Source organism: Labrus mixtus, chromosome 23 (assembly GCF_963584025.1).
Source record: "Labrus mixtus chromosome 23, fLabMix1.1, whole genome shotgun sequence".
Classification (NCBI taxonomy): Eukaryota; Metazoa; Chordata; class Actinopteri; order Labriformes; family Labridae; genus Labrus; species Labrus mixtus.
Genome location: NC_083634.1, coordinates 21,365,761 through 21,383,425, shown reverse-complemented (window position 1 = coordinate 21,383,425; position 17,665 = coordinate 21,365,761). Strand labels below are relative to the sequence as shown.

The following is a 17,665-nucleotide window of genomic DNA, read 5'->3' as shown; positions in this document are numbered from 1 at the left end:
GAGGAACGACCGTTAGAGGAACGTCTGTTAGAGGAACGTCCGTTAGCGGAACGTCCGTTAGCGGAACGTCCGTTAGAGGAACGTCTGTTAGAGGAACGTCTGTTAGAGGAACGACCGTTAGAGGAACGTCTGTTAGAGGAACGTCCGTTAGCGGAACGACTGTTAGAGGAACGACTGTTAGAGGAACGTCTGTTAGAGGAACGACCGTTAGCGGAACGTCTGTTAGAGGAACGTCTGTTAGAGGAACGTCTGTTAGAGGAACGACCGTTAGAGGAACGTCTGTTAGAGGAACGACCGTTAGCGGAACGACCGTTAGCGGAACGACCGTTAGCGGAACGTCTGTTAGAGGAACGTCTGTTAGAGGAACGTCTGTTAGAGGAACGACCGTTAGCGGAACGTCTGTTAGAGGAACGACCGTTAGCGGAACGTCTGTTAGAGGAACGACCGTTAGAGGAACGACCGTTAGAGGAACGACCGTTAGAGGAACGACCGTTAGAGGAACGTCCGTTAGAGGAACGTCCGTTAGAGGAACGTCCGTTAGAGGAACGACCGTTAGCGGAACGACCGTTAGCGGAACGACCGTTAGCGGAACGACCGTTAGCGGAACGTCTGTTAGAGGAACGTCTGTTAGAGGAACGACCGTTAGCGGAACGTCTGTTAGAGGAACGTCTGTTAGAGGAACGTCCGTTAGAGGAACGACCGTTAGAGGAACGTCTGTTAGAGGAACGTCTGTTAGAGGAACGTCTGTTAGAGGAACGACCGTTAGCGGAACGTCTGTTAGAGGAACGTCTGTTAGAGGAACGACCGTTAGAGGAACGACCGTTAGAGGAACGACCGTTAGAGGAACGACCGTTAGAGGAACGTCTGTTAGAGGAACGTCTGTTAGAGGAACGACCGTTAGCGGAACGTCTGTTAGAGGAACGTCTGTTAGAGGAACGTCTGTTAGCGGAACGTCCGTTAGAGGAACGTCCGTTAGAGGAACGACCGTTAGCGGAACGTCTGTTAGAGGAACGTCTGTTAGAGGAACGACCGTTAGAGGAACGACCGTTAGAGGAACGTCCGTTAGAGGAACGTCCGTTAGAGGAACGTCCGTTAGAGGAACGTCTGTTAGAGGAACGACCGTTAGCGGAACGACCGTTAGCGGAACGACCGTTAGAGGAACGTCTGTTAGAGGAACGTCTGTTAGAGGAACGACTGTTAGAGGAACGTCTGTTAGAGGAACGTCTGTTAGATGCAGAAGTCAGTGACGGTAAAAGAAGATTCAGGTCGTCTTGTTTCATGATGATGCTGTCTGACTCGTTTTCCACCCCGTGCGTGTGCGTGTGCGTGTGCGTGTGTGACAGGGAGTGCCTCCCTCGGGTTACTTCAAGTCAAACATACCAGATTCTTTCCCACAGCTACCTGCTCTCTCTCTCTCTGTGTGTGTGTGTGTGTAGCAGGTCAGTGACCTGCCTGAATTCGATGCACAGATGAGGATTTCCTTTGTTGGGTCCCAGCAGGTTTTTAGTTGAGGATACCGAGTGATTTTTTCAGGATCGAAGTAAAAAAGAAAACTTAATAAATATTTTGACACGTCTTTGTTTTCCTGAAAAGTAAAAAACATTTTTTTATGTTTTTCAGGTTGGTGTTGAATCGACCAATCACCTGCCTCCTGTGTGACCTCATTGATCCGTCCTGGATTATTGAACCTGATTGGACCAAAGATCAACGAGGCGATAAAAACCTGCATCGTCTGATTGAGCTGATTTAAATTAGTCTGCAGATTCGTTACAAAGACCGTGATTAATCGGACAAAAAGAGAGACTCTCTCTGATTGGTCTGTGGGTCATTCAAGAAAAAAAAAAGAGGCAAACAATGGCGGCGTCAGAACTGATCCAAGACGACGACGACAACCGTCCTCATTTGGAAGTCGCAACAGTGACGCCCCCCACGCCACCCAGTCCTCCGAGGCTCTCCAACGGTAACCCGCCTCGCCACACCTCCTCGCCACCTCCGCCCACAGAGACCCACGAAGGCAAGAAAGAGGAACGCAGCAAACTGAGCGGCCTGTTCCAGCAGAACCAGCTGATCCACTCGCTGAGCAGGGGACTCAGGAAACACTGCGACTACATCAAGATCAGCGTGCCCGAAGAACGAGCCGACCGCCTCCCCTCCGAGTGGTGGAAGACGGGCGTGGCCTTCCTCTACGCCTTGTTCAACCTGGTCTTCACCACCGTCATCATCACCGTCGTCCACGAGAGGGTGCCGGACAAGTCGGTGAGCCCGCCGCTGCCAGACAAGTTCTTTGACTACGTGGACCGGGTGCCCTGGGCGTTCACCGTCACCGAGGTCAACGGGCTGATCCTCAGCGGACTGTGGCTCGTCCAGTGGCTCTTCCTCAAACACAAGTACGACCAGCAGCTAACGTAGAAGTGTTATCGCCTCAGGGTGTTTCTGGGATGGTTGGAGGTCAGAGGTCAGAGTGGAACGGTCGGTTCTTATATCAATGAATGAAGCTATTAACGTAAAGTCGGTCTATAGAGAACAAACCATGTGACGGATTTTTGTAGGCCAACCCTGAAGTAGCATCTCCATGGCGTCTAACGATAACAAGTTATCTGATTAGGTCATCCTAAAAAGACCTGATGTCATCTAAAGGGTTATTCCAATCGGATGGCAGGTCTAGCCATGTGTTTTGTAAAGGGAGCAGATCTAGACTCACGACTCCAGGGGGATTAGAGATGAAATGTCAGACTGGCTGACGTCTGGCTGTGTGACGAGTGAAGAAGACAAGTTGAGGCGCTGGTGACCGTGTGGTTAGTTTGTGACCCTGTGGTCGGAGACTGATGTCCTTAAAGTCTTTATATGTGATTTTTTGATCCAGCAGATGTCGCCCTTGAGCACCAGCATGAAACCAAAACAACTCGCGCTGCATTGTTGTGTTAGCATGCTAATGCTAGCGATCTTTATTATGCTCGTATCTTCACACTACATGTAAATTTACCTGAAATGAGCGTGATCTAGAAACACAGTTAAGCAGTGAGTACAGTATGTTATTCTTCTTTTCTCTAGTCCCTCAATTAAACAACTTTTATACACGAGGGGAGGAGTCAGCCGGCCGTCCGGGCGATGTAAACAAAGTGAAGATAGGACTCTGAAAACTCTGAAAACATCACAGACAGTGGGACTCAGGTGTTACACCCATTGTAGACAGTCATGACTCACAGAGTTATTTTCAGAGGAGATACTTGATTTATATATTTAAGTGTGAAAAATCACATAAAAAGACTTTAAAGTGGGATAAGTCCTTTAATTTCCGTGGTGTCTGATTAACCTCGTCTCTCTGCAGGTCTATAGTTCTTCGTCGCTGTTTCTTCCTGATCGGGACTCTCTACATGTATCGCTGCGTCACCATGTACATCACCACCCTGCCTGTGCCGGGGAAACACATGGTGTGCGCTCCCAAGGTAGACATAGCCTCTTACACACTCTTCATTCTATAAACACTTCATCATCATCGTCGGTAAATGTGCTCATGTGTGGTCGTCTCTGCAGCTCTACAACGACTCGACGGGGAAAATCTGGAGGATTCTACAGCTGATTTCAGGAGGAGGTAACAAAAACACTCAAAGTAACACAACTTTCAAGCATCTGTCGTTGAAAATACTTTTAGATTAATCAAAAAGATTCAAGATTTGTATTTGTCACATGCTCATACAGATGTGCAGTGAAATGTAAAGACTGTTCCGCAAGGCCATGCAATAAACACTCAAATTACTAACACACATAAATACAGTAAAACAGAATATAATGTAAAATAAAAAAAATAATTATTTGAATATAGAATAATGTAAACAGTGTAAAGTGTCAGTGTGTAAAGTGTCCAGGGTGTGTAGTGCAATGTGCAGATTGGAATGTGTGGTGTGTGTGCATCATGTAGTCACAGTTCTGTTTTCTTTAGTTCTGTTTATGTTTATGAACATCTTTTATTTTCTTGTTTGTTGTGTCCAGGTTTGTCTCTTACCGGCTCTCACCTGATGTGTGGTGACTTCCTGTACAGCGGCCACACCGTCATGTGTACGCTGTCCTACCTCTTCATCAAAGAGTGTGAGTATACACACTTTGATCTCTTTTAAAAACTGATTCAAATGAAACAATTTAATTTCCTCCATCTTTGTTGTAGTTTGGGAATATGTCGACAATGTTGACACTTTTCTGAACGTATGGAAGGTTTTGATTTAAGATTAAGCACCTAATGTTAAAAACAGAAAGAAGAAGGTAATATAAAAGATAAACTAAGCGTGTGTTATAAATCTGAGCTTCTGGAGAGCGTGTGTGAACACCTCCTGTCAGTTTCCTGCCATGGCGTGCTGTAACGTCTTTTACCTGTACATGTTGTGATGTCACAGACTCTCCGCGCTGGATGTGGTGGTATCATTGGCTCTGCTGGCTGCTCAGCGCCTCCGGAGTCCTCTGCATCCTGATTGGTCACGAGCACTACAGCATCGACGTGTTGATCGGATACTTTGCCACCACCAGGACCTTCTGGTGGTACCACACTATGGCCAATACACATGTATGTACACACACACACATTGCTGAAATACCTGCCTAATGAGGACCACTGATGGAACTTGCAACGTGTCCCCATAGTCCAGACACTGCCCCCTACTGGCAGTATTAAATATTCATTTTGGGCATTTGCACAAAAACATTGAAAAGTGAACATGAGACAAACTCCTTTATAACATACATAAGTGCATCTCATACTGCCACTAGGGGGCAGTGTGAGGTCACAGTTTGCACACTTACATTATAAGGACCGTCGTTTCTTTTTCCGGGATGCAATGCAAGTCTCCACAACAATCCCAAAACTTCAACATTAACCAGCAGTATCTTTTATCTTGCTTGTTCTACTCGTTCTGATCGTTGACTGATTTGATTCTCTGATCGTTTCTTGACATGAACTCTTGTGTACTTGTCTGCTCAGGCGCTTCGTCAAGCTTCAAACAACTACTTGTCGCAGACCTGGTGGAACCCGATCTTTAACTTTCTTGAGCGGAACGTTCAGACGCCAGTTCCCATCGTGTTCTCGTGGCCTGTTAACCTGCCGTCCTCCTGCAGACAGCGATACAAGATAGTGGAGGGGGGCAGGGACGAGTGAGCAGCGGGACACCTGACTGCTGTTTGAATGGACGAACAGGATCTGTCTTCTCACTGAGGACACACAGAGGAGGACAAAGGATGAATCGTTTACAGTGCATCATCACCTGTCATTTATAAATCATATAATCACCTACATAGTGACAATGCTGTAAGACTTCTACTTCAGTCTGAAGAGTTACCTGTGAAACGTCACAGGAACGTCACTACATGTTGAAATAACTGTTGAGTTAAAGCCAAACCTTCGAAAACAAGTTTCACTTCACTACCCGATGTTACACGCCAACCAGCTGCCAAATTATCTAAGAACCACATATTTATCTGTAATACAAGTTGTTTTATGAGCGTTTAAAATGAACATCAACATCAAACCATTTCTCTCTGAGCGATGGAGTGATATTTGTGCTTTTAAGTTTGATACAGCTAACAAAGTAAAACATAAAAAACTTTTAAAAGTACCATTCAGTCTAAGAAATAAAATACAGCGTATTCAAACAAAAAACATGAGACTACAATTTAAAGGAGCAATATGTAACTCTGACACCTAGTGTTTAAAAATGGGTACTGCAGTCTAAATTCAAAACATTGGACACCCTCCTGCCGCAGAAACGCAGGAGCCTCATTGGTCAACACAGCTGTCAATCATGGCATTGTATACCTATTAAGAGCATCATAAAACTCGAAAAGCAACCTTTATTTTCATTTTCAAGTTTGACCCATGTCCCATTTGTTTTCACTGAGGAGGCGGAGCTTATGACCTACACTGCAGCCAGTCAGAAGGGGGGGGGGGGGGCAAATGTTTTGGCTTCACTGTCCAAGAGCGGTTCTATCGTCCATTTTCTCACACAGTCTATGGCATTCAGCATATTGCTTTAGTGAGTAAATTATAACTTCAGAGAAATGTGTTAAGCAACATCTGTAAATGAGAAAATCGTCTAATGATTCATAGAGAAGCTAGAGGGTGAGGAGCAAAGCTACCATGCTAGCTACTTGTCATTCTCAGGGCTAACCTTTCAGAGTCTATCGTACTGAATTGACACTGTTAGCCAAATGCTAACCACACAAAAAATGTTTTGAATGTACCACAGAGAAAACTGACTAAATGTTTACGTATTGAGATTATTAAGAGATTGTGGTTTGTCAGCTAACCAGCTAGCTAGATAGCTTCTACTAGCTAAACTACTAGCATCATCACATTCAAAGTGCTAACTCAATTTGGTTCCACTTCAGTGTGAAAGGTCACGAGTGTATTTAATGACTGTTGTTGTACATGTCTTCCTAAACTTGATTATTTTTGTTTAAGTTATATTTTCAGATGTGTAAAGTTCGGACACACTGAGCTTTAGTGTCCTGTTGTTTATGTTTTTTATGTTCTTTTTGTACTTTTTGTAAATTGAAACAATAACTTGAAAAGTTCCTTAAACTGCTGCTGATTGAAAGTCTGATTAATGAAGACGTTTTTTCTGTAAAGCTTCAGTTACTCGTATTCAAGTGTTACCTGATGTTTCATGTTGTCAGAGTTTATTTTGTTTGAAACGATAAGATGTTTGGTCTGATAATAAAAGATTCATTTTTAGTCAAGAAGTGGTATTTATTAAAGATGTGTTGTAAGTAAAACAAACTGTAGTTTTTTGTGAAATACTTTTATTGAGCAAACATTTACACAATCATACCGGGCTGTCAAACAATTACATTTTTTAATCGCTAAATTTCAATAGGGAGCCAGGGAATAAAAATGTCCAACAAAATTAACTTAAAAATGAGTTGCAAAACACATTTTTGGTGTTATTTACTTTTTAAACCAGTGTGAACAAAAACTCAAGCTACACAGTTTTTCAAATAAACTGCACATAAATCAACAGACAGAATTTAGAAAAACATTTAAACCTGCTGTGATTTTAAACCAAACGATGGATCAGCAGCAACTTCACAACATTTCACTGGATAAAAACAACAACAGAGAGAGTGATTGTGTGTGTGCTCTGCAAGTGGTATCTTCAGGAGTCTCATCCAGCACTCAGGGTCCAGCTGCAGGAAAAACATCAGATCGTATTATTGTCAGCTCAAAGGGACTTTAAACACAAATATATGCACAAACCGACACATCAATACTCGCACACTCAGATGTCAGAGAGTGTGTTTGTGCAGGATATGTAGGCACTACATCACAAGGAGCGCTGGTATATGAAATAATATTCTACTTTTATGTCTGGTTATTTAAAAGACCCATCCCACATGGAATGGCTCAGACACATTCACTGAGAATCAATAAAATGTTTTCATTCAGCCAATATCACAACAGCACCATTAACATGAACCCATCCCCCATTTCCAATATCAGTTAGCATCAAGATCGAGCTTCGATTTGAGATGTACATCCTGGTCCATCCGTGAGAAATTTGTGACAGTAGCATTGTGGAAGTACAAGAAGTTTTAAATATTTGAATATTTAAATATATAGTGATTTCCTATACATGCAAAAGCAGTAGTAATAATGAACTCGACCTGGTGCAGCTTCCTGTTTGCTGTTTGTTCTGCTTTCTCTTCCTCTTACCCTGAAAATAAAAGACAAAGAAGAAGTTTAAGTTCTATGAAACACACACAGTTAGTTAGACCACAGTGGTTGTACAGTACATACATAGTTATCTCTGGCCGACCATCCAGGGTACAGCTGCATGTGGAGCAGTCTCTCCTTTTGGGCCAGTTCGTAGTATTTGGATTGTTCAGAGCGGGACAGAGCGTGCCACTGAAAGAGAGAGACAAAAAAAGGGAAACAATGAGGCTCAATAAACCCTGAAATATTCCAAATTTTACATCATTGTGAATTTCCCTGATGACATCACTATGGCGTTTTCATTGCTCTCACCCTGTGTCCCAGGATGCGGTTGATGGCGGCACTCTCTCTCTCCCGTCCCTCCTGCAGGACTTTGTGTCTCATCTCCTTCATGTAGAGCATGAAGGCGTTCAGGGGCTTCTTCACCAGCTGCGTGCTGCCAAGGGCAAGAGACATATGCAATATATGAAATTAGAGAGAGAGAGAGAAAGAGGTTATCCTTCAAATTTCTAAAACTCCACAGGAGTTAATAAATGTTGACTGTTATGCAGATGATACTCAGCTGTACTGATCAGTAAATACACATGGACTGAGTCCGTTCACTAAACTTATCAAGTTAAAGTTCTTAATGACAGAAACTTGGCACACTCACTTGTTGATGTTGTTACCACGGTAACTGGGGTGTGTCCTGGAGTGGGCGTCGGCCTGTTTTGCAGCAGGTGCACCGATTGGCTGGCTGTACGGGGGGGAAGGAGGGAAGTGTTTGTCACTGTAGAGGAGGAGAGGGATGAGAGGATGGATGGACAACTGTAAAGAAGGGAGAGAGAGATTATATATATTATGGGATATCATGGTTACTTTTATCAAACTGAAGTCAGTCAGGATGAACAGAATTTTAAATGTTGCTTTTTATACGTCTTTTATCAAAGGTGTTGTACCAACATTTAGCCGTTGTAATGGTACATAAAATACTAACAAAGACATCAGCTCGTAGCTTTATCTGGTCTCTCAGCTGGATAACAACAAACTGAGGCCAACACCACACACACACACACACACACACACACACACACACACACACACACACACACACACAAACACACACACACACACACACACACACACACACACACACACACACAGCCTGGAGGTGCTGCACTCCACAGTCTCTGGGTCACATTTAACACTGATTGTGTTAGAAGGGGAACATATTGGCTTAAAGGGATACTTACCACACACACACACACACACACACACACACACACACACTAACACACTTACAGCTGTAAGGGTGTGTGACGTGTTGCTCTGCCCCCTGCTGGTCATATTTAGGTACTGTTGCTGAGGTGGACACCAGTCGATCATATGAAGTTTACCTGAGTGGGAGAAAATCAGAAAAACGATAAGTAAAGAAGTAATAAAAATGTATTTTTATTTTACTTTTTGTCACCCACCAAAAGTGGAGCCTGCAGAGTTCACATTCAGTCCACTCATCGGGCTGATCTCCTGAAAACAGACACAACAATCGATATCAAATGAATCTGCAGTCAATGTTGTTGGAGATTAACCGATTCAAAAATGTTTAAGACACTGAAGAATTATTAGCTGACTTATTTATCAAGATGAATACTGGCAAGCAGTTAAATAATAATAATAACAACAACAGGTTGTAGAGTCCTGCATAGGGTTATAGTCAAGACCACACTAACCGAGACCAGAGTGCTCTGAGACTAAGACAAAACCAAGACCAAGTCAAGACCAAGCCAAAGACCAAGACCGAGGTAGGGCAAGACTGAGACCTTAAATATCACAGAAAAATCATCATCTTGTGTTTAGGGGGCGTGTCACTCACTGAGACCGTAACACCTGGAAGGTTGCAGCCATAACCGGGGGATAAAAATCAAACTACAGATTAAGTTATTTGTTGTTTTAGAAAGAGGCGTTTTCCTTCTAATCACAGTGGTGGTCTTGATTTAAAATCCAGAGTCCGCCCAGTCTGAGACCGAAACAAGACCGAGTAAAAATGCTTTCGATTCAGAGACGAGAAGAGACCTACAAAAAGTGGTCTCCAGACCAAGACACAAAAGGCATTTTAACAAAGAAATAATAATAATAAATACTCACCCCTCTGCCGAACATCTACTTCATCTGTTGTTGACTTCGTTATTGTTTTAAGTTATTTTACTAAACATTCAAATATTTTATCAAAAGAACAGTTTGAATATTTCACATCTATTAAATACGAGGCAGACAGAGCTGACTGTCAGACTCCACTGACTGGTGAAGTTTAATCCTGTATGTGACATTTATAATGCCCCCACCCCCATCATAACCCCCCCCCCCCCCCCCCCCCCCCCGACACACTCACACACACTCAAACACCACACACACACTGCCTCAGGTTATTCCACTGTTGTGATTTCTTTCTCAGTTTTTGGAATTTACTCAAAGCTAAAATTAATAAAATCCTCATAATCGCATTAATTCCTCTTTGAAGCCACTTGAGGGCAGCAAACACAAATTAAAAAACTTTATATATTTGCAGGATTCTCGTCCTTAAAGTCCCTGTTTGCTGAAATGTCAGTAAAGAGCTTCATTCTTTCACATCTTACTGTAACAGACGTCAAAGGTCATCTCATTAACAGTAATTACTAGTGGAGTTCCTCAGGGCTCTATTGTTGGTCCTCTTTAATTTTTAATTTATTATTAAACTCATTTGTCAGTGAAATATCAAATCTGCTTTTGTGTATCAACTTGAACACAAATAAAACAAAGTATGCTCAAAACGGATTAAAACTGACACTGGAAACAAAAACTAAAAACGTAATAAAATGTAAACATTTGTCAAATTCAAGGTTATTTTAGCCTTGGTGCTAATATCACATGTCTGTATGTAAATCTACTTTATTAAGCATTATGCTCTGTTCCTAAACATCAGCTTATCGTTTTGTACCCTACAAACTGTTTCTGCGTCAGATCGTTAATGCGATAAAATGAAACCAATCAACTGAAATCTGATACAAGAATGTACAAAAATTCATAGCTAAACATTTTTCCTCGCTTTGATTCAAACGTTTCTGACAGCGGCTGAGCAAGACCATCCTGACGGATCCTCGAAACACCCGAGGAGGGAGTGTGTGTGTGTGTGTGTGTGTGTGTGTGTGTGTGGGGGGGGGGGGGGGGGGGGGGGGGGGCAGAGAAGAAGAGGTCAAAGATCAGAGCGCATACAGGGGAGGAAGACTGAGTGTGAAATACAGAGCCAAGTTACATTCACACAAAATAAATAAATAGTAAATAAATAAGCACAGTCTGTAATTTCTTTTGAAAGTTCATCTTTAATTTAGGGAATTCATTGAATAAGTTCAGTCATAAAACATTTGAAAAGTCAGCTAAAAGCAATGTGATTCAGTCCATGTGGGTGTAAGAAGGCTGTTCTGTAAGGTTAGAGCACTATGGACGCGTTCTGTCAGAGCACCTTAAACAAACTAACCCTCGTTTGGGCCCTAAGCCTCCTTGGGTTCCTTGAAAGGCGTTAATCCATCAGTTATTTTTATTACTCACCTCGCTTCCCTGACAAGGAAAATAGCCAATCATAGTCAATGGTTTTGGGGTGGCCGACTTGATTTTGTGGGGTGGGTGGCCCTGGACACCCCTTAGTTCCGCCCCTGGTTTAGGAAATGTGGAGATGAGATAATGAGTCTAAATAATGTTTGAAGTAATGAGGGAGGGAACTATTTCTAAAGCCTTGTTTGAATCACTAAAATAAACTGGATTAGAGACTCCAGCAGAGTAGGTGGCAGTAATGCTCTTTAAACGCTGTTTGCTACTCTCCATTAAAAAGAAGAAGAAGAAGAAGAAGAAGAAGAAGAAACATGGAGGGAGTTAACGCGATGTTTGTTTCCCGGGAGAATTATGAGAACTACGAGCTGTCCAAATCCGACATACTGAGAGGAATCGTTACCGAGAAACTGACGACGGCAGCGCGGGAAATCTTCGCGGTTGTCGAGAGAACCGTATCCGGTTACGAGGAGGAGGCGGCGGGTCTGAGGCAGGAGATCGACCGGCAGAGGATCCAGCTGGAGGCTATCCTGCAGCCTCGAGTCTCTCTGTGTAGGATAGGTGAGGAAGTGACGCTGTGTTTCAAAAACTCTGCATTGAACACGTTTATCTTCTGATTTCTGCTCAGATATACTGATGAGACATAAAATCATCTTCAGTTCTCCTCATGTTGACTTTATTTGTGAGGTTTTGAGGGACTGACGGTGTAAAGCATCTGAACTTTATTACTAAAGAACCATCAATAAGATACTTAAAGGTCTTTACAGAGATAAACACATTAAGAGGGATAAAGGAAATAAAGGGGTTAAGCAAAAATAGTTTTTTTTTTAATTATCCCTGTGAGCATTTATGAGTTCATCACATTATTCTCATGTTTGTCCCTTCAGGCTCTCCGTAGATACTCGTCCTCAGTGTCTCCCTGTGGTCTCACTGCTGCATCTTTGAATGTCTCATTTCACTTTAACAAACTCTCAGACAGTAATATCCACCTGATGACATCACACATTGACCTTATGACATCACACATTGACCTGATGACATCACACATTGAGCTCATGACATCACACACTGACCTTATGACATCACACATTGACTTCATGACATCACACACACTGACCTTATGACATCACACGTTGACCTTATGACATCACACATTGACTTCATGACATCACACACACTGACCTGATGACATCACACATTGACCTGATGACATCACACATTGACCTGATGACATTACACACTGACCTTATGACATCACACGTTGACCTTATGACATCACACGTTGGCCTTATGACATCACATGTTGACCTTATGACATCACACGTTGACCTTATGACATCACACGTTGACCTTATGACATCACATGTTGACCTCATGACATCACACACTGACCTCATGACATCACACGTTGACCTTATGACATCACAGATTGACCTCATGACAACACAGATTGACTTCATGACATCACACGTTGACCTCATGACAACACAGATTGACCTCATGACATCACACGTTGACCTCAAGACATCACACATTGACCTTATGACATCACACGTTGACCTTATGACATCACACATTGACCTCATGACATCACACACTGACCTCATGACATCACACACTGTCCTTATGACATCACACATCGACCTTATGACATCACACGCTGACCTCATGACATCACACGTTGACCTCATGACATCACACATTGACCTCATGACATCACACACTGTCCTTATGACATCACACACTGACCTTATGACATCACACATTGACCTTATGACATCACACGTTGACCTCATGACATCACACACTGACCTTATGACATCACAAGTTGACCTCATGACATCACACATTGACCTTATGACATCACACACTGACCTCATGACATCACACGTTGACCTCATGACATCACACACTGACCTTATGACATCACACGTTTGACCTCATGACATCACACACTGACCTCATGACATCACACGTTGACCTCATGACATCACACACTGACCTTATGACATCACAAGTTGACCTCATGACATCACACATTGACCTTATGACATCACACACTGACCTCATGACATCACACGTTGACCTCATGACATCACACACTGACCTTATGACATCACACGTTGACCTCATGACATCACACACTGACCTCATGACATCACACATTGACCTCATGACATCACACATTTGTTCCTGTGAGCTGTTTGACCTCACTTGGGGATTACTTTGTTTGACCGCCCTAGTTCAAATTTAAGATCAATAAACTGGTGATGAGCTCCATTGGATTAAAATAATTTGGATTATGTAAATATTAAGTGATTGAGTTTCTGTGAGGCAGTAATGAAACAGATCTGTGTGATCCAGATGAAGCTGTGTTTGAAGAGGAGGTGTTCTGGGGAGCTGAAGTATCTGAGGACGAGGAGCAGATACGTACGTCCTGTTTGTTTAACTTCTGTTTCTGTACGTTTGATGTTTTCCTGTTTTTATTAACGATCATTATATTCTTAGAAGTGAGTCCTGTTGTTCTTCTTCTTCTGGTTCAGATGGCGAGGACTCGGGGACCTACGATGTCTTCGTCCACACTGAGGAAGACGAGGGTGAAGACGAGTTTGCTGAGGAGGCGTTGGGTCGCTCGTGTCACAAAGACAAGAGGGACCCAGATTATCAGATATCAAGTAAAAGGTTCAAACATGACGCGATGTCCACTCTGAGATCTGAGACACAGAACAGAGGCCGTCTTCTAAACCGCCCGCTTCAGTGGTAGTCCGTTCTGATTGGTTTAAAATGCAGAATGACAACAAATATGTATTCCACAGAATGACTTAAGTAGCCGGAGGTCGTACTGATTGGGGGAAAGCTACAGGATGAAGACCAGTACTGTTTCCCACAATGCAAAGCGAGGTCAGAGATCGAATTGAATGGACGTCCAGCAGGTGGCGGAAACGCAACACTTATGGACGCCAACCGCCATAAAAACCAACAGAAGAAGAAGAAGTGATTCATTTAGATTCTCTAAATCACGAAACTCTAAAAGAATCTCTCGTCAGCTTGTTTCAGACTGGAAATAGACGCTACACTGTAACAGCGTTTGACGTCGCCTGGGCTGTTGTTTACTTCCTCATTCCAAGACCAGAAACCAGCTTTAGCCTGGTGTACTGCAGAATAACCACAGACTGGAGGTCAGAGGTCAGACTGCTGTCCTACGTCGTATGGAGAACATTCTGCATACAGCGTCGACAGTAGGAAGTCGTAGGCGGTTTGGAACTCGGCCTCGGTGAACGATTGTTTGAGGCGTTCTTTGATTTGTTTTTTTTTTCTTTGCAGAAACCCGACTTTGAAGAAGAGGTGCAGGAAGACTTCTCACCTGAACCTCCGAGTCTGTCTGTTACCGGACTCCAACGCCGACAAACTGAAACGAGGCGGTAAGACGGGAAACAATCAGTCGTGTGTTGATGTGTTGAACTTCCTGTTTATTCACCTCAGCGTGGGCGGAGACTCAGTGATGCTCCTGGAATCATCACGGCAAAGAAATGATGATTCTCTAAACCGCTTTTTCACCTTCGGGTTCACGCGGGGGGGGGGGGCTGGAGCTGATCTCAGCTGTGATTGGTTGAGAGGCGGGGTTATACCCTGGAACTTGTCAGCAGTCTGTTTATGTTTAAAGACTGGACTTTATTATCAGTGCAGTCTCAGTTGAGAGTTTGTTTGTTTGTTTGTATTTCAGTGTTGAAGTCTCAGTGGAAGGAGGTGAGGTGTCCTCGAGGTCTGCAGGAGGTCGACTTCCTGGACCTCCTGAGGGCGTCCTTCCCTCAGCTGACGGGACAGTTTGATGCGTTCACGATGGATCCCAGCAAGAAACTGACACCACTGAAACTACAGACCCTGACCCCAGAGGAGATCCAACAGTCCATCAGATCCACGGGGAAAGGACGCTCCGCTCTGTACATCCGAGTGAAGGTAGAACATCTCCTTCATCCAATCACATCTTCAGGATTTTGACTCTGTTGATCTCGGTGATCCCTGATTACCATAACAACACAACTGGAGTTTGTTGAGGATTTACATTTGTAGCTTCACTCATCAGTCAACCGCTGCTTCAGAAAAAAGAAAAATCCCAACAGTCAAATACACAACAATAAAATCCTGTTAAAAAAGCATGAAAAATAAAACAACAGTGCAGCAATCATCCAATAAACAGAGAAAAGAGAAACAACCGAGACAAAGATCGGCTGAAGTTAACATTAAAACAAATAAAACCTCCTGGATGAAACGAGGATTAGAAGAAGGCCTTACGATAAAAATGTGTTTTTAAAAGAAGATACTGATGCAGCTCGTCTGAGATCCTCTAACACAAGAGTGATCGTACATGTGAGGATTTCAGTCATTTTTAATTTTAAATCTTCAAATATTTCAGGCAACAAATGAACCCCGGAGCAGCCCGGAGCGACTTCCCCCTTCAGGGACAAACGAGCACGCAGACGATGACTCAAGAAATGAAGAAGAGAGGCCGAGTGTGAGGTGAGTGGAAGGTGATTCGTCTCTCTCTCAGAACATAAAGAATCCACATGAAGGTTTATTTAAATTAGAGAAACTGCTTTTTTTCTACCTTCAGTTCCCAGAACAGTCCTGTAGAAGGAGCGCAGAGCGTTGAATCTGATCGTCTCTCTGGCCACTCTGGACGACAACGAGTGAAATCAGAGGAAGACGTGGAGCAGCGTGAAGTGTCGGAGGACTTCAGCGCCCTGACGTCAGCCGGCTCTGCAGCCGACAGCGAGAGTGAAGACGATGATGACAGAGATGAAGAGTGGAAACCAGACATCGAAGAGAGGAAACCCAAACCTGAGTCCTCACAGAGGAAACAGACCGAGTCGCCTCTGAAGGCGTCGGCTGAGACCAGCGGCGTTCCCCTGTCCTGCAGAGTCTGCCCAGCTCTGAGCGCCACGATGAACAAGCTGATTAAACACTCGTGGAGTCATGTGGAGGATCCAGAGAGACTGTGTGGAGTCTGTGGAGAACAGTCAGAGACTCCAGAGGAACTGAGGACTCATCTGGAGAGTCACAAGAAAACGTTCAGCTGTGACGTCTGTGGGAAGAAGTTCCTGTCGGTCTACAGTCTGCAGGGTCATTCTTTCCAACACACGGGGGAGAAACCGTTCAGATGTGACGTCTGCAACAAGACGTTCTCCTTCAAGAGCACGTTGAGGACTCATCAGTCGAGACACACGCAGGAGAAACCGTTCAGATGTGAAGTGTGTAACAAGTCGTTTAAGTTCAAAGAGCTGCTGAGGATCCACAGCCGGCTGCACACGGGAGAGAAACCGTACACCTGCAACCTGTGCGGGAAATCCCTCCGCGACCTGCGAGCGTTATCCCGACACAAGCTGTTCCACTCCGCGGGGAAACGCCACGACTGTCCGGTCTGTGGGAAGCACTTTTTAACCCGAGGAGAAGTCGCGCGGCACGAGAAAAGTCACGCGGACAGAAACCCGACGCACCTCTGTGACGTCTGCTGTAAGATGTTCCAGACGCGAGGTCAGCTGAACGCTCACCTGAAGACGCACAGCGAGGAGAAGATCGTGTGCAGCGTGTGCGGGAAGGCGTTATCATCGAGCGCGCACATGAAGCGACACATGAGGGTCCACAGCGGAGAGAGACCCTTCAAGTGCTACAAGTGTGGACGCACGTACATCTGTAACGGTCACCTCAGCTTCCACCTCAAGTTCCACTCGGGCGTCAAACCTCACGTGTGTCAGGTGTGCGGGAAGGCGTTCTTCCGTAAAGAACACCTGAACAACCACATGAGGACCCACGACGGAGAGAAACCGTACAAGTGCACCGTGTGTGGGAGAGGCTTCACTCAGAGCCACTCCATGAAGACGCACATGAAGAGGCACCAGAGGGGGGCGGAGTCAGCAGGGGACGGACCGACCGACTGACCTCTTTAGGGTCGTGTGCACACGTTCAAACATTATTCTGTATCCACGTTTGTAATTCTGTGAACAGAGACGTGACCTCATGTGGTTGGAGTGTGAACATTCACACATCAGAGTTGGTAACTGTTACGCACTCGTCTGGGGGGGGGGGGCAGGTTTGTAACAAGTTATTTCCCCAAACCAAAAGCAAAACTAATCTTGATTTAAACAAGGATTTATTTTAACACACAAAGTCAAACAAAAGACAATCTCTAAACATAACGTTAACAAAACTAAAAAACAGGAGAAAAAGGGAGCACAAACTGTTTCTCAAACAAAAGACTTACTCAACAAGAAAAACAAGAACGAGTAAAGAACGACTGAAGAACGAGTAAAAAAACGACTGAAGAACGAGTAAAGAACGAGTAAAGAATGACTGAAGAACGAGTAAAGAATGACTGAAGAACGACTGAAGAACGAGTAAAGAATGACTGAAGAA

General features: G+C 44.0%; 4 protein-coding genes across 5 annotated transcripts in view; 3 read left to right on the top strand and 1 right to left on the bottom strand.

The window, feature by feature from the left end:
• LOC132958961 (uncharacterized abhydrolase domain-containing protein DDB_G0269086-like) overlaps positions 1–1,659 on the top strand; it is an 11,563-nt gene extending 9,904 nt beyond the window's left edge. The window contains exons 2-3 of the mRNA XM_061032037.1: positions 1–1,239; positions 1,621–1,659. The exon at positions 1–1,239 is cut by the window's left edge and continues 537 nt beyond it. Of these exons, the coding sequence (XP_060888020.1) occupies positions 1–1,239; positions 1,621–1,659 (1,278 nt within the window). The remainder of the gene's footprint in view (positions 1,240–1,620) is intronic.
• Positions 1–6,763, top strand: part of LOC132958392 (phosphatidylcholine:ceramide cholinephosphotransferase 2-like) — a 13,268-nt gene extending 6,505 nt beyond the window's left edge. For both annotated transcript variants that reach the window (XM_061031151.1, XM_061031153.1), the window contains exons 2-7: positions 1,621–2,387; positions 3,329–3,446; positions 3,535–3,592; positions 3,991–4,086; positions 4,389–4,555; positions 4,970–6,763. In XM_061031151.1, coding sequence (XP_060887134.1) covers positions 1,855–2,387; positions 3,329–3,446; positions 3,535–3,592; positions 3,991–4,086; positions 4,389–4,555; positions 4,970–5,143 — 1,146 coding nt within the window. In that variant the 5' untranslated portion in view covers positions 1,621–1,854 and the 3' untranslated portion in view covers positions 5,144–6,763. The remainder of the gene's footprint in view (positions 1–1,620; positions 2,388–3,328; positions 3,447–3,534; positions 3,593–3,990; positions 4,087–4,388; positions 4,556–4,969) is intronic.
• A 26-nt stretch (positions 6,764–6,789) lies between these two features.
• LOC132958393 (transcription factor 7-like) lies at positions 6,790–9,951 on the bottom strand. The gene is made up of 8 exons (XM_061031154.1): positions 9,821–9,951; positions 9,151–9,202; positions 8,978–9,072; positions 8,349–8,503; positions 8,009–8,132; positions 7,781–7,888; positions 7,648–7,697; positions 6,790–7,170 (listed from the first exon to the last, which is right to left on the bottom strand). Exons 1-8 carry the CDS (start codon positions 9,833–9,835, stop codon positions 7,149–7,151), a joined length of 621 nt encoding a protein of 206 aa, XP_060887137.1. The 5' UTR covers positions 9,836–9,951; the 3' UTR covers positions 6,790–7,148.
• A 1,589-nt stretch (positions 9,952–11,540) lies between these two features.
• Positions 11,541–17,305, top strand: LOC132958322 (zinc finger protein 436-like). The gene is made up of 7 exons (XM_061031070.1): positions 11,541–11,815; positions 13,619–13,684; positions 13,798–13,936; positions 14,579–14,676; positions 14,979–15,211; positions 15,669–15,772; positions 15,867–17,305. The coding sequence occupies exons 1-7, from the start codon at positions 11,569–11,571 to the stop codon at positions 17,188–17,190; spliced, it is 2,211 nt and encodes a 736-aa protein (XP_060887053.1). The 5' UTR covers positions 11,541–11,568; the 3' UTR covers positions 17,191–17,305.
• The last annotated feature ends 360 nt before the right edge of the window (positions 17,306–17,665 follow it).

Bases quoted from the DNA above. Each gene is read 5' to 3' on its own strand.
- LOC132958393 (XM_061031154.1), bottom strand. The intron at 9,073-9,150 runs GTGGGTGACAAA...TCTCCCACTCAG, and splicing joins CTCTGCAGGCTCCACTTTTG to GTAAACTTCATATGATCGAC. The intron at 7,889-8,008 runs GTGAGAGCAATG...TCTCTCTTTCAG, and splicing joins ACCGCATCCTGGGACACAGG to TGGCACGCTCTGTCCCGCTC.
- LOC132958322 (XM_061031070.1), top strand. From the start codon at position 11,569: ATGGAGGGAGTTAACGCGATGTTTGTTTCCCGGGAGAATTATGAGAAC. The intron at 14,677-14,978 runs GTAAGACGGGAA...TTTGTATTTCAG, and splicing joins CGACAAACTGAAACGAGGCG to TGTTGAAGTCTCAGTGGAAG. The intron at 15,212-15,668 runs GTAGAACATCTC...CAAATATTTCAG, and splicing joins CTCTGTACATCCGAGTGAAG to GCAACAAATGAACCCCGGAG.